General features: G+C 33.9%; 2 protein-coding genes across 2 annotated transcripts; both read left to right on the top strand.

Moving 5' to 3' along the window:
- Positions 1 to 3,689: 3,689 nt before the first annotated feature.
- Positions 3,690 to 5,523, top strand: LOC132298739 (purine permease 3-like). Its single transcript, XM_059795113.1, has 2 exons — positions 3,690 to 4,835; positions 4,993 to 5,523. The coding sequence occupies exons 1-2, from the start codon at positions 4,092 to 4,094 to the stop codon at positions 5,320 to 5,322; spliced, it is 1,074 nt and encodes a 357-aa protein (XP_059651096.1). The 5' UTR covers positions 3,690 to 4,091; the 3' UTR covers positions 5,323 to 5,523.
- Positions 5,524 to 11,285: 5,762 nt separating this feature from the next.
- On the top strand, positions 11,286 to 12,867 carry LOC132298738 (purine permease 3-like). Its single transcript, XM_059795112.1, has 2 exons — positions 11,286 to 12,084; positions 12,219 to 12,867. Exons 1-2 carry the CDS (start codon positions 11,341 to 11,343, stop codon positions 12,549 to 12,551), a joined length of 1,077 nt encoding a protein of 358 aa, XP_059651095.1. The 5' UTR covers positions 11,286 to 11,340; the 3' UTR covers positions 12,552 to 12,867.
- Positions 12,868 to 13,788: the final 921 nt, after the last annotated feature.

Below are 13,788 nucleotides of genomic sequence, written 5' to 3'. Positions count from 1 at the left end.
AGATCTTATTTAATATAATATTCTCCTTCCAGGCTAGAGTATGGATCTTATATAATATATTACTCTCCTTCTAAGCCAAAATATGGACCTTATTTAATATAGTCAAGCTATATAATCATCTTTATTTCATATAAACATCTTCAATACTTCAATTAACACATTCAAGTGTAAAACTTCTAGTGAGTACACCCACCTTGACTACTTCTCAAATTATTTACTTATCATTTAGTAATGTCGAAGTTGTCTGCTCCTTCTCCTTGCCTAAACAAAATTATAATCATGTTATACTCATTTCTGAAGAGAAATAAATAATACTCATCACCTCCATGATAAATCTCAAATACTTTGCAATTGTAGTCAAAATTTCTAATAATAAATATTTAAATTAAATCTCACCTAATGGACTTGAGTTAAATTACAATTATATTAATTCATACGAGACAACAATTGAAACAAATAATTAAGAGTAGAATAAATGAAATATATGTAAGAATAATTACTTGAACTGAAATTTAAATAAGAAACTTCTAATATAGAATTAAAAATATAAATTTCCCCACCTCACTATTACCGTACGAACAGCCTAACAATAGTTTCGTTTCCTTTCTCCCTTTTCTCTTTTCCTTTCTCACTCTTTTCCCTCTTCATATTCTCTTTACTGGTCCAGCTTACTCTGATATATGAAAGTGTATGCTCTCACCTCCTTAAAATAAGCTTCCTGGATAAGCTTTAATATGCTTATATTATACTACTTTCGTCCTAAAAAAAGTATCTTTAATGGAGAACTATGTCAGTTTAATTTGTGAGAGTCACAGTTCTTTAAAAGTGATACGTTTTTATGAGTAGGAGGGAGTATTAAAATGCATATTAAAAATTCATCATCAACTAGACTTACAAACACAGCTTACATTCCACCATTTCAACACGTGTCCCATTACTCATCACATTTGTATATATATCCTTAATAAAAATAAGACTTTTGGAGGATAAAAAGCTGCACTGTTATTCTTTCTTATCATTACAATATATATATATATATATAGACACACACACACACGTGTTGTGTGTGTTAGTGCTGGCCACCCACCTGCATGACTTAATCTAACAAAGCTTCTAAAAGAAACTTTAAATCACATACTATCCGCCTGTATACCAGTACTTGTCTAAGTACTTTGATGAGGTGCGCTGGACGAATATAGTTATATCATGAGAATGATAGGTAGTGTTAATGTTTGACACTTGTCCCACTAAGTTAAATAATAATAAATTCCAAAAGAAACTTGAATATATATTATATAATATGACGATAATTCTTTTGGAAGCGTCCAGCACTAGTTTGTGCATATACACTTCATTTTGGTTTTGCGGTGATTTCTATAACAATATTATTATTCTTATTTATTTATTTATTTTACTATTAATTGCCACCAATTTAATAAGTTTTGGCACCCACCATTAATTTCACAATACCACCAGCTTTATAAAATATTCAATAAATTATATTTAATTAAAATTAAATTATACTAATAAAATTAATTTTGTATCAGAGTCTTACAAATTCTCACCCCCAAAGTGTCTCACATTCATATCACTCGAAAAGTGTCATATATTAATGGTAGAAATCTCTTTTTATAGACTTATAACTTTGTAACTTTTTATATCATCAACATAATAATAATAATAATAATAATAATACTTAAATAATATTCATAATATTTAATATTGATATTTTAATATTCTTTCTGTCCTAAAAAGGATATTCTGTTTGAAAAATCGTAACTCATTTTAGTACTCACTTGTAAGTTACGATTTCTCAAACTTGACATTTTTTTTAGACAAAAAAAGTATTAAAGTATCATTAAGTCAAGGTTTCTCAAACAAGATATCTTTTTTAAGACAGAGGAAATAATATTTATAATTTTTTTATTAAATAAGAGTGACATGCACTATTCTGATAGCTCGGTGTACCGAACACACTAACATATTCTTGACTGTCATAACCTCGATTAAAAAACCCAGGTGGCTTTTAATATTTTTAAAAACCGAGGTGTGTGTAATTTTAATTTACTGCATTGCATGTGGCTCTTTGTTATCAGCAACGTTGACACCACTCAAAGCGGTCTCCGTTTGCATGACGAGAACGTGTCACATAAAATGACTGAAGGGTCTTTCATATTTGACCCTTTCTTCGCAAAGTCATGATACATTTCTGGGATTTTCTCGTTGAATCTCTTTCGCACTACTCGTGGGTCTCGTCCACACTGGTTTGTCTTTTTTTCTCTCACTCTCTTTGATTTTTATTCTCTTTGCCCATTTTTTTTTTTATTTTTTTCATGAATTTTCCTTATTTTTTTAGCTTGAAAGCTGTATAGAGTCTGAAGTGTTTTGTGTTTGATGGGTTTGTGGAAATTAATCAAGTGGTATTGATTAACTTTTGTGCAGTGAGTCCTTTAAAGAGGTAAACTCTGTAATTGATACATCTATAATTGCATTTCAACTGTAAATTTATTATACCCTGTCTGTTTGTTGTTTTGCTCAAACCAGACAATGTTCTTTTACACTTTTTAACTGTTTTATTGGATTGAAGACACTTGGGTTAGTTCTATTCTAGTTTACAGTAATGCTATGTTTGGGAGCACTGAATCGATTATCGGACACTTCAGAATTGGAGTTAGGAAAAAAATTAGCTCAAAGTTTCAACTAATTTTTCTCCAATTTTCAATTCTAAAGTGCCAATTCGGTATTCTTAAACCTAACATAACTGTTTTATTAGGTGGAAGAGTATTGGGTTTCTATTCAGTTCATACATGTATTGAGATTAATAACTGTTTATTGGTCATCCTTCAAGGGTGTCTTGTGGTCTCTTTGCTTTTTCCATAGCATTTAACATGAAATATCAGTATATTGAATGAGACTGTTTAAGAATGTTGAACGTTTCAAATTTTTTTCGTAAAATTTTTACCAGAGTTTTTGAGATAGCAGTTTAAAATTGATTTATATTTCCAATAAAAAAAGTTTATAATGGATTTGAGTTGAATATGTGAGATGACAATTTCTTTCCTAATGGATCCAATCGAAATAATGTAATCATAACTAAGACTACTATTGTTTCGTTTGGGAGCACGGTGCTTTGGATTTGGGATTAGAGAACTATGTGCCACTCAAAAGAGTTGGATACTTGTGTGATGCATTTGCATGTCCATTGAATTTGTATGTACTAACTAATTTATGATGACTGTTTACTTGCATGATACTTGCCCCTAATAAAGGCATATTAGGGTATTTAATAAATGATCTAATTTCTATCTAATTTTTCCATTATAGTAATAACTTCATATTGTAGTGCTAAGAAACATAATTGGTTGATTCAATTTCCTGGAATGTTCAAAATTTCCTTAATCTATAATATTTTGAGCATTTTCTACAAAATGAAATAAAAACAACTTGCTGTTGCATACCTACATACTGCAAAAATGATAATTTATTTCATAAGTCCATTAAGATGATCATATAATGTACAAGTGCTCAAAATAGTTGGTTGAATTGCACAAATGCTTTAAAAAATAGGTTCAATTGGAAAATCATTTCACCAAAACTGATTGATATGATTTTCATATCATGGCTCCCAATATCTTCAGCCCCAAGAAAAGTCAATAAAGATATAAACATGGTGTGAATGAATGCGTTATTCCAGATTAATATTTTGAACCGTTGGGATGTGTTGAACAACTGACTAGCAAATAAAGAGTAGTCCTTGAAAAAATTTGAATTTGCAATGAAAATTTAGACGTCTCTTGGAAATTTTTTTTTTTTTTCCTGAATAGTTTTATTCACTAATGCTTATTTAGGTTTGGAAATGAATCCATTTTATTTATTTTATTTTTGTTTGTGCATAACTGAGTACTAATGTCTCTCTTAATGCTTGCTTACAACAAGGCTTATTTTATAATGTGTTTCTGAATGCTATTTGATTCAATTTTCATCCCACACCCAAACACTAAAATATACTCAATTTTCCCATTTTGTCCAGATTTGATCATTGGTTGAACTGCAGTTCTTGCAAGAGCACATACTAACTAGTCTTTAAACAGATGGAGACTCAGATTACGAACAATCAAGTGCCATATAAAGATGAGAATAAGAGGAAAGCAGTGAAGAAATACCTACTCGTGTTGAACTGCACATTGTTAGCTCTAGGCAACTGCGGTGCTCCACTTTTGATGCGTTTTTACTTTTTGAAAGGCGGAAAGAGCATTTGGCTTTCAAGCTGGTTAGAAACTGGTGGTTGGCCGTTCGTCTTACTTCCAATCATAGTTTCATATGTGTACCGTCATAACAAGGAAGGCCCTGGGACTAAGCTCTTCTTTATTTCACCTGTCCTCTTTCTTGCTTGTGCCATTATCGGCATTCTCACCGGTTTAGATGATTATCTGAATGCCTATGGTGTTTCCCTTCTCCCCATCTCCACCTCAGCTCTTATATTTGCCACCCAGTTGGGCTTTACAGCCGGTTTTGCCTTTCTCCTGGTCAAGCAAAAGTTCACTGTTTTTACCATCAATGCGGTGTTTTTATCGTCTGTTGGAGCAGTAGTGCTAGCATTTCATACAAAAACGGATCGCCCAGCTCATGAATCCAATAAGCAGTATTTTGTGGGATTCTTTATGACACTTGGATCATCAGCATTATATGGGTTTGTTCTACCACTGGTTGAGTTGACTTACATGAAATCCAAGCAGGTCATCACTTATTCTCTTGTCATGGAGATGCAGATGATTATATCCTTTTTTGCTACTGCTTTCTGCACCATCGGGATGCTTTTGAACCACGACTTCACGGTTTCTCTCTCCCACTCCTTATATATATATATATATATATATATATATATATATATATATATATATTAACAGGAGAAGAATGGGCATGATTTCTCAGCTCATTAATTGTCATGTGACATTTTTGTTTGATCTTTATTTTTTTCACTCACTACTGTAGGCAATTCCTGGAGAGGCAAGAGAGTATGAGTTTGGGCCAACGACATACTATGTGATTCTTGTGGCGACTGCAATATTTTGGCAATTCTTCTTCATGGGTGCAATTGGAGTCATTTTCTGTGCTTCGTCATTGCTCTCCGGTATTATAATTGCTACTCTCCTGCCGGTGACAGAGTCGTTGGCCGTTTTGTTCTACCATGAGAGATTTCAAATTGAAAAAGGGCTCTCTCTCGCTTTGTCGCTCTGGGGTTTTCTCTCCTACTTCTACGGAGAGTTTCACGAAAGCAAGAAAAAGAAGCGGCAGACATCAGAACTAGAGTTGCCTCATTGACAGTCGTCCGCGATCACATTACTGAAGAATTATACATCTGCATTAGGAGGTATTGAATAAAAAATATGCATGTTATCTGTTTTCTCCTTTTAGTTTACACGAATGAAATTAAAATTTCTGGTCTAGTTTATGTTCACTGTTCTTGTAAATTATGGATGCGTCAATTAGCCTTATAATATTTGGGATACAATGGTATGTTGAATCTAGATACTTTATTATCCTTTTATTATTGAATCTGAATTGTTCTATAACACCATACTAGTTTTTATTCACTAAAACGCATCAATGTACATAGACCAGGCTAACACAATCTCCAAATTAGCAATGTGAAACCTCGCAGCAGCAATTATTTTCTACAAGGATAATGATACATCAAAATCACACTATGACAATGGCATAGCCATTGTGTTAATGCGGTGATGCCTAATATATTTGCTTTACATTGTTTAGGTGAAGTTCCTTTTTACCTTTCAATGTTTTGGCATGTTGCAATTTGATTCACATATTTCTGGATTGATGATTTGTTGTATGCTTTTCATTTCACATAAAAGTATGAAAGCAGTAAAAGATTACTTGCGTTAGTTAGATCCAATTACTATGATGAGAATGGATTATTATTATTATTATTATTTGCGTTGTTGTTCATGTTTGCAATGCATATCCATTGATAATCCTCATTCGACATAACTTGACGGAAACAAATGCTATTGATATAAAATGCAAGACACTGAAAAAAAGGGGATGACCAACTTTATTAAAGAAACTCCAAGGGGAAGTGGTAGCACATTTGGAGACCTTGATTTGGCTATGGCAAAGATGGATGAGGTTATAGATTTGGATTCCTTTAGTAAGCTCAAGGTAATCCAAGTCAATGCTACCTTGCCTAGTGGTGTGTACTCCTATCGTTGTAATCACGCATCCACTTTCATGATAATAGGAGGATCCATCCTAGCCATTGTGATAAATGGCGTAGTTAGTCTTGAGAGTCCTTGTTTCTTGTGGCTTTGCTTGTTTTGTCTATCTGTCTAGGTTGTGAGTGGTGTTTTGCTTGATTTTCTTTTTTCTCCTGCTGTGAGTTCAATAATGTAGGCCTTTTTGGCAACTTATTTTGTCCTTTTTAATTTTTTCGGTCAATGAAGTTACTTTACCTACCGAAAACATGTGGAGCAGTGGGCAAGATATTGGTATAGTGGGTATTGCAGGGTTTCATAGGAGATGGTTGGGGGGGGGGGGGGGGGGGATGCGAGTTCGTTATTTACCCCACCCTGATAGTTAAAATTGAAACACGTGTTGGAGCAAAAAAAGGCTACCCAGGTTAATTCATATCTTTAGTTTCACACCCTTTTATTTTTGAAGAACTTTGAGATCTACTCAAGATTAAAATTGGAAAACGTTTGACTATTGAGATGATACATGAGATAATTTCCCAAGTAGTTGTGTTACAGAAAATTTCAAAATTGTACTATCAATAAAACTAGTGTGTGTGTTTTCATATGCACATGCTTTCGTAATGTTTGGTTTGTTTTCCTTGTGCCTCATTATACCTCTTTGTTGCTCTATGACAATCTGTGTAAGTTGATCTCATTTAGTTAGAAATGATCATGGATTTAGTTAACTGCTAATGTAATTTAGCTTCCATGTCCAAAAAGCCAAAAATAGCATTTGAAAAGTCATTCCACAGCAGGCACATTGTGAGGGAGGTATGGTTCTGATGGAATTTCATGAAAGTCCTGTACACTTGAGGTCCTGAACTACAACTTCAATATAATTTTGACTTAAACTAAGGTGAATGTTATGTACAATGTGGGGAAATTTTTTTTTTAAAATTGTTGCAAAAAAGAAGAATGGGAAATCTTTGTAAACATATTATACTTGTTTGCATCTTAGATATAAATGTGTTGCATGAGTTTCAACGTTGTGCATTGTAATATAGTGTCTTATACTGCTAAATTATTAGTGCACCAGATGATGAAGGATGAAATTACAGACGTGAGAGGCTAGATTCGGGTTTTCCTTCAAATATACGCAACAATAAAATAAAAAAATAAAAAATAAAGAAATAACCAAAGCAATGAGAGTAATCAATAAGCCATTAGCACAATGGTATAACTTCTTTCCCTTAATCTTTTTGAAGAGGAGGCTCGAGTTTGAGTTTTGTAATGAACAATTTGTGAAAGCGATCCTCCCTTGAAGAGGAGGTTTGAGTATGAGTTTCGTAGTGAACAAGAGGAGGTTCAAGTATGAGTTTCGTACTAAACAATTTGTGAAGGCGAGAGTAGAGTAGACATTTTGGTTTTTGTCACCAAAAAAGAAGTTACCAGAGAGAGAGAGAGAGAGAGGTCTCCTCTATCTCTCAGGAGATATAGGATTCCAATTCTCTTTAGTGGAACAATAGTTCTTATTGTCTAATTTGGGATATATCTTACAAAAATATTGGAATGTTTAGCAAATATTTCAATATTTTATAAAGTGCATTCCAAATTAGACAAAATATGATCTATGTTCATAGAAGAAGATTTGTCGTAGAAGATAAAGGTGTGAGTCCCCGTATGAACAAATGAGTGGATAAGTTTTTTTTGACACCAAATTAAGTAAATAATCAAATGGCAAGTTGACAACCAGTCGGGTATCAAACATGACCCGCAACAATAATTGGATTGTACTTAAATAAAATTCTATTAAAGAAATTGGAGTTTTTAAAAGAGAAATTGAAATAAAATAAACTTTGTACCAATTTGGAATTATAGAAACATGACAGTTATGAAGGAGGTTTTTAAAATTAAAGATCAGAAGATGGATAATAAAAGGATAATATTATAATTACATTTCAAATCCCAATCAAATCTTATAGTTTTTGCTGGGATTTCTCCACTTACTAATTTTCTTTTAGAATCCCATCAGATCCCTTTCCCTTTTAAACTCCCATCATTCCAAACAATTGAAATTCTTTTTAAATTCTAATTCCTATCAAATCCTAAAGTTCCAAACCGATTGACACATTTTTATAAGTAATTTTTAACACTTAACACATTTAATTTAATAGATTAATGGAGTTATAAATTGACACATTTAATTTAATTGGGTATGTTTAATTATGATCAACGCCATTATGCCAAATTCAAATGTAAGTGTAATCGTGTTAGGTGGTGGCACCAAATTTTGCCACCGATACGCAATAAACCACTTGCCAAAACTTGTTTTTGTTTTTATTTATTTATTTTTTTCGTTGTTTTGGGTCGAGACAATAAATTTTTTAAATACTGCATTGAATGTGCCTCTCTGGCTTTCGCTTGGTGAGAGGAAAGTTTCAGTCAGAAGTGTCCAACCGTCCGGTATTGGCGGGAAGGTGGACAACTCTTAAACAATCTCTCTAACGTGTCCCATTAAACGAAGGGACTCTCTCTTTGATATTTGAGGCTTTATTTTGAAATTCATCATTGATTTCAGGATTTTTCTTGGTTGATCTCGTTTTGCAGTACTTGTGGGTCTCGTCTACACATCAACCTTTTTTCAAGTAATCTCTGATTTGAGGGTTTGTCTTTTCTTTTTTTCTTTTTTCCTTTTTTTTCTCACTTTCTTTACTTCTATATTCTTCTTGCCCAGTTTTTATTTATTATTATTTATTATTTTTTTCCCCCTTAATTTCCTTTTTTTTTTTTTTTGGCTTGAAATTGAAGATTGGAGGCTGTAAAGGGTCTAGAGGTGTTTTGTGGTTGATGGGTTTGTGGTTAAATCCGGAGATATTGATCTGGTTGTGTGCAGTGTGTGTCCTTCAAAGAGGTAAACTCTATAATCTGTTACTTCTGTAATTGTAATTGCATTTTAAGAGTATATTGCAATTTAATATGCCATCTGTTTGTTGTTTTGCCCATACCAGACGATGCATGTTCGATTACAGTAACTAGCACCGAATCTGTCACTGTAGAATTGGGATTGAAGAAAATTTAGTTCAGATTCGGTGGCATTGAATTGGAGCTTTGGAATTGGAATTGGAAAAAATTTTGATTCAATTTTTTGAGTTACTTTTCTCCAATTCTACCAATTCCATGCCCACTAAATATAGCCTAACTGTTTTATTGGATTGAAGACACTTATGTTATGTTTGGGTAACTGTTTTATTGGATTGAAGACACTTATGTTATGTTTGGGAGCACCAATTCGGTGCCTTGGATTTAGAATTAGAGGAAGTTTAGTTCAAACTTTTTATTAAATTTTATCCAATCCCAAATCTGAGGCACCCATTTGGTGCCGCCAAGCATAGCATTAGGTTAGTTCAATTCAATTCATACATAATCGTTTATTGGGGGCCAATCCTTCAAGAGCTGCCTTGTGGCCTCATTGCCTTTTCCATCACATTTGACATGAAAAATCAGCATATCCAACCATACTTTTAAAAATGTTGAAAATTTGAGAAATGAGAGAACTCCCATGACAATGAGCCTTGATCTCCATATTTAATCACGTGATTGAGACCGTTTTTTGACATCTTCATTTAATAAATCTCTCTTGATAGCATTACTCTAAAACATGTGGAAGTTTTTAACTTTTTCATTTTTTGTTGTTGTTGTTGTATGGTTCGTCCATGACTTAATGGTAATTGCGAAATTGTAGCATTTAAAAAAAAAAAATACTGAGTTAAAATTTGAGATGGCAATTTCTTTCCTAATGTCTCTATTTGAGATAATGGTTACATAACTAAGAATGCTATCTAAAATCACAGCAGATCCATTCAATTTCTTTAGGACATGCAAATGCACCCTAACATGTTAAGTGTTTTCGAGTTCATAAGACCGATCACCTTGGTTTTTTGAATTTGGGGAAGCCACTTCCCTAAATGAAGTTTGGAAGGAGAGGTAAGTGGCTGATATGTAACTTCCTAGGAGGTGATGCTTTTGTGAAACTGGGCATTTGCCACTCACGGGAGTTGGAGAGCCACTAAAATTAAATAATTAAATAAATAATTTTTTTTGTGTAATACATGTGCATGTCCATCTGATTTGTATGAGCTACCAACTTTATGATAATATGTATTCAAAGTGTTTATGTTGATGGTTCTTGCCTTAAATAAAGGCATATTAGGGTATTTAGTACATGATCTCATTACCTACCCAAAAGTAATAAATAAATGATTTATTTTTCTATCTAATTTTGTCCATTATAGTAATAACCTAAGTCACACAATCCTTGTCAACGGGTACCATTCTCACGCTTTGAGCGCTCCCACTCCCATTCTTTGTGATGTAAATTTTGCGTTTTCACGCTCCCGCTCTCGAATTCGCTCCCGCTCCCACTCCCACTCCCACATTATGTGACTTAGGTAATAACTTCCTATTGTAGTGCTAAAGTGAACACAATTGCTGTTTCAATTTCCTAGAATGTTCAAAAGTTCCTTAATCTATAATTTTCTGTGTGTTTTCAACCTTGTTAATGCTATACAAAATGAAATAAAATTTTTTGCAGTTTTCGTAGCTACTTAGTGAAAAAACGACAAAGAGTTTCATAACTCAATAGTTTAGTGTTATTTTAAGATGATCGTATGATACACAAGTGTTCAAAATGGTGGGTCAAATTGTGTAAATGCTTTGAAAAATAGGTGCATTTGGAAAGCCATTTAAGATGGCATGAATGAATGTGTAAATCCAGGTTAATGTTCTAAATTTTTTGTGATGTCTTGAATAACTAACTAGTAAATAAATTGTAGTCCTTGAAAAAAAAATTGAATTTGTGATGTACATTTAGACGTCTCTTGAAAATTGAATTTAATTCACTAATGCTTTTAGTTAGATTTAGAAACGAACTTTATTTATTGTTTGTGCAGTAACTGAGTATACATGTTTTCCTTAATGCCTGGTTACAGCAAGGGTTATTACCTAATATGTTTCTGAATGCTATTTGATTCCATTTTCACGGGACATCCAAACTGGGTAAAATATGCTCAGTTATCCCATTTTCTCCAGGTTTGATCGTCAGTTGTACTGCAGTTATAGCAAGAGCATATACTAACTAGTCTTTACAGAGATGGAGAATCCGATTACAAACAATCAAGTGCCATACAAAGAGGAGAAGAAGAAGAAAGCCATGAAGAGAGCCCTACTCTTGGTGAACTGCACAATATTAGCCATAGGCAACTCCGGTGGTCCACTTTTGATGCGGTTTTACTTTCTGAAAGGCGGAAAGAGCATTTGGCTTTCAAGCTGGTTAGAAACTGGTGGTTGGCCATTTATCATGATCCCAATCATAGTTTCATATTTTTACCGTCGAAGCAAGGAAGGCCCCGGGGCTAAGCTCTTCTCTATAACACCTTTCCTCGTTCTTCCTTGTGCTGTTGTCGGCGTTCTCACTGGTGTAGACGATTATCTGTATTCCTATGGTGTTTCCCTTCTCCCTCTCTCCACCTCTGAGCTTATAATTGCCTCTCAGTTGGCCTTTACTGCTGGATTTGCTTATATTCTAGTCAAGCAAAAGTTCACTGCTTTTACGGTCAACGCAGTGTTTTTATTGTCTGTTGGAGCTGTAGTGCTAGCATTTCATACTAACTCTGATCGCCCGGCACATGTTACTACCAAGGAGTATTGGGTGGGATTCTTTATGGTACTTGGAGCAGCAGCATTATATGGGTTTGTTCTACCACTGGTTGAGCTGACATACATGAAAGCCAAGGAGGTCATTACTTATTCTCTAGTCATGGAGATGCAGATGATTATGTCCTTTTTTGCTACTGTTTTCTGCACCATTGGGATGCTTTTCAACGACGACTTCAAGGTCTCTCTCTCTCGCTCTCTCTCTCTATATATATATATATCTTAAAGGAGAAGAATTAGCATGACTTCTCAGCTCTTTGACTATTATGTGTCATTTTTTATTTGATCTTTAATTTTTTTCATTTACTACTGCAGAAAATTCCAGGAGAGGCAAGAGAGTATGAGTATGGGCAAACCACATACTATGTGATGCTTGTGGTGACTTCAATAGTTTGGCAATTGTTTTTCATGGGTGCAATTGGAGCTATTTTCTGTTCTTCGTCATTGCTTTCTGGTATTATAATTGCTACTCTGCTGCCGGTGACAGAGTGCTTGGCGGTTGTGTTCTACCATGAGAAATTTCAAATTGAGAAAGGGCTCTCTCTCACTTTGAATCTCTGGGGTTTTCTCTCTTATTTCTACGGAGAGCTTCAAGAAAGCAAGAAAAAGCAGCAGCAGCAGACAGCAGAACCAGAGTTGCCTCATTGACATTTGTCCATGATCACACAACTAGGAATTATACATCTGCTTTAGAAGGTATTGAATAAAAATTATGCATTTATCTATTTTCTCCTTTTAGTTTACACAAATGAAATTAATATTTCCGGCCGAGTTTCTCTTCTTTGAGTAAGAGCAAGCGTGCCCTGTCCATTTTTCTTGCAAATGATGGATGCATCAATTAACCCCTAAATTTTGGGATTTGATGATATGTTGAATCTATATACCTTGCTATCCTTCATTACTGAATCTGTTGTTCAAAAATACCATTTTAGATCAGGCTAACACAGTCTACCGATTAATGATAATCAATCACAGGAGCTAATATTTTGTACAATGACAATGATATATCAAATTCACACCATGAGGGAGGTATAGCTGTTGTGTTAATACATCAGTGACACACATTATTTGGTTAAGTTTCCTTTTTGTCCTTCAACGTTACGTCACGTTGCTGGTTGATTCATATATTTATAGGTTGATCATGTGTTGTATGCTTCTCGTTTCACCCTAGAAAATGAAAGCAGTAAAAGATTACTTGCATTAGTTAGATCTGATTACCATTATGATTTTCACTTGGTTGGTATTGTTTAGTAGTATGAACGGTAAGAGACATGGATTGCAGAAAGTGCTTTTCATTACAGTGATTTGAATATTTTCTTTGGTAAAATAGTGATTTGAATATGGTGAAAGTAAATGTGAGTTGTTTTTTCCAAATTGAGGGTAATGAACAAACTAGCTGCTGCTGACTTATCAGCTGCTTATTGTTCATTATAGGTGGTTCACCATAGGCTTAAGCAACATCAGGTCAGCTCCACAGGTCGAATAGATATTGGATGAGCCCGTGCATGGTGCACCGGCATAGATCCAAGCCGCATGTTTTTGGGGTTTTAATTATCTCTCTCTATCTTTTTATGTTCCGTGAATAGCAGGGACATTTTGGAAATCGGGCTGATTCTATCTCTCTTCTTTCCCTTTGAAGAAAGGAAGGATCTCAAAGAATGGTTTTTCTTTTAGTTGTTGAATCTCTTTTATTGATCAAATGTGTAAATATTTTGAATCATCGTTACTTATGGAATCCAAATGATCTCTCGATTGATCTCTCTCTATTATTATTTTGGTGGTGGTATAATTTGAAGTTTATCCTTGTTTATTCAGTTAAAAAATAGGACAAAAATCACCAAGAAATGAGTGAAGTTTTGTATAGACATCAAAAACAAAAGTGCAG

The sequence above is a fragment of the Cornus florida genome, unplaced genomic scaffold (genome assembly GCF_030987335.1).
Source record: "Cornus florida cultivar Cherokee Brave unplaced genomic scaffold, ASM3098733v1 CherokeeBrave_3.0.0_Hap2_Chr03, whole genome shotgun sequence".
In the NCBI taxonomy this organism is placed as follows: Eukaryota; Viridiplantae; Streptophyta; class Magnoliopsida; order Cornales; family Cornaceae; genus Cornus; species Cornus florida.
The sequence above is the reverse complement of the archived record's forward strand: the minus strand, read 5'-3'. Positions and strand labels throughout refer to the sequence as shown.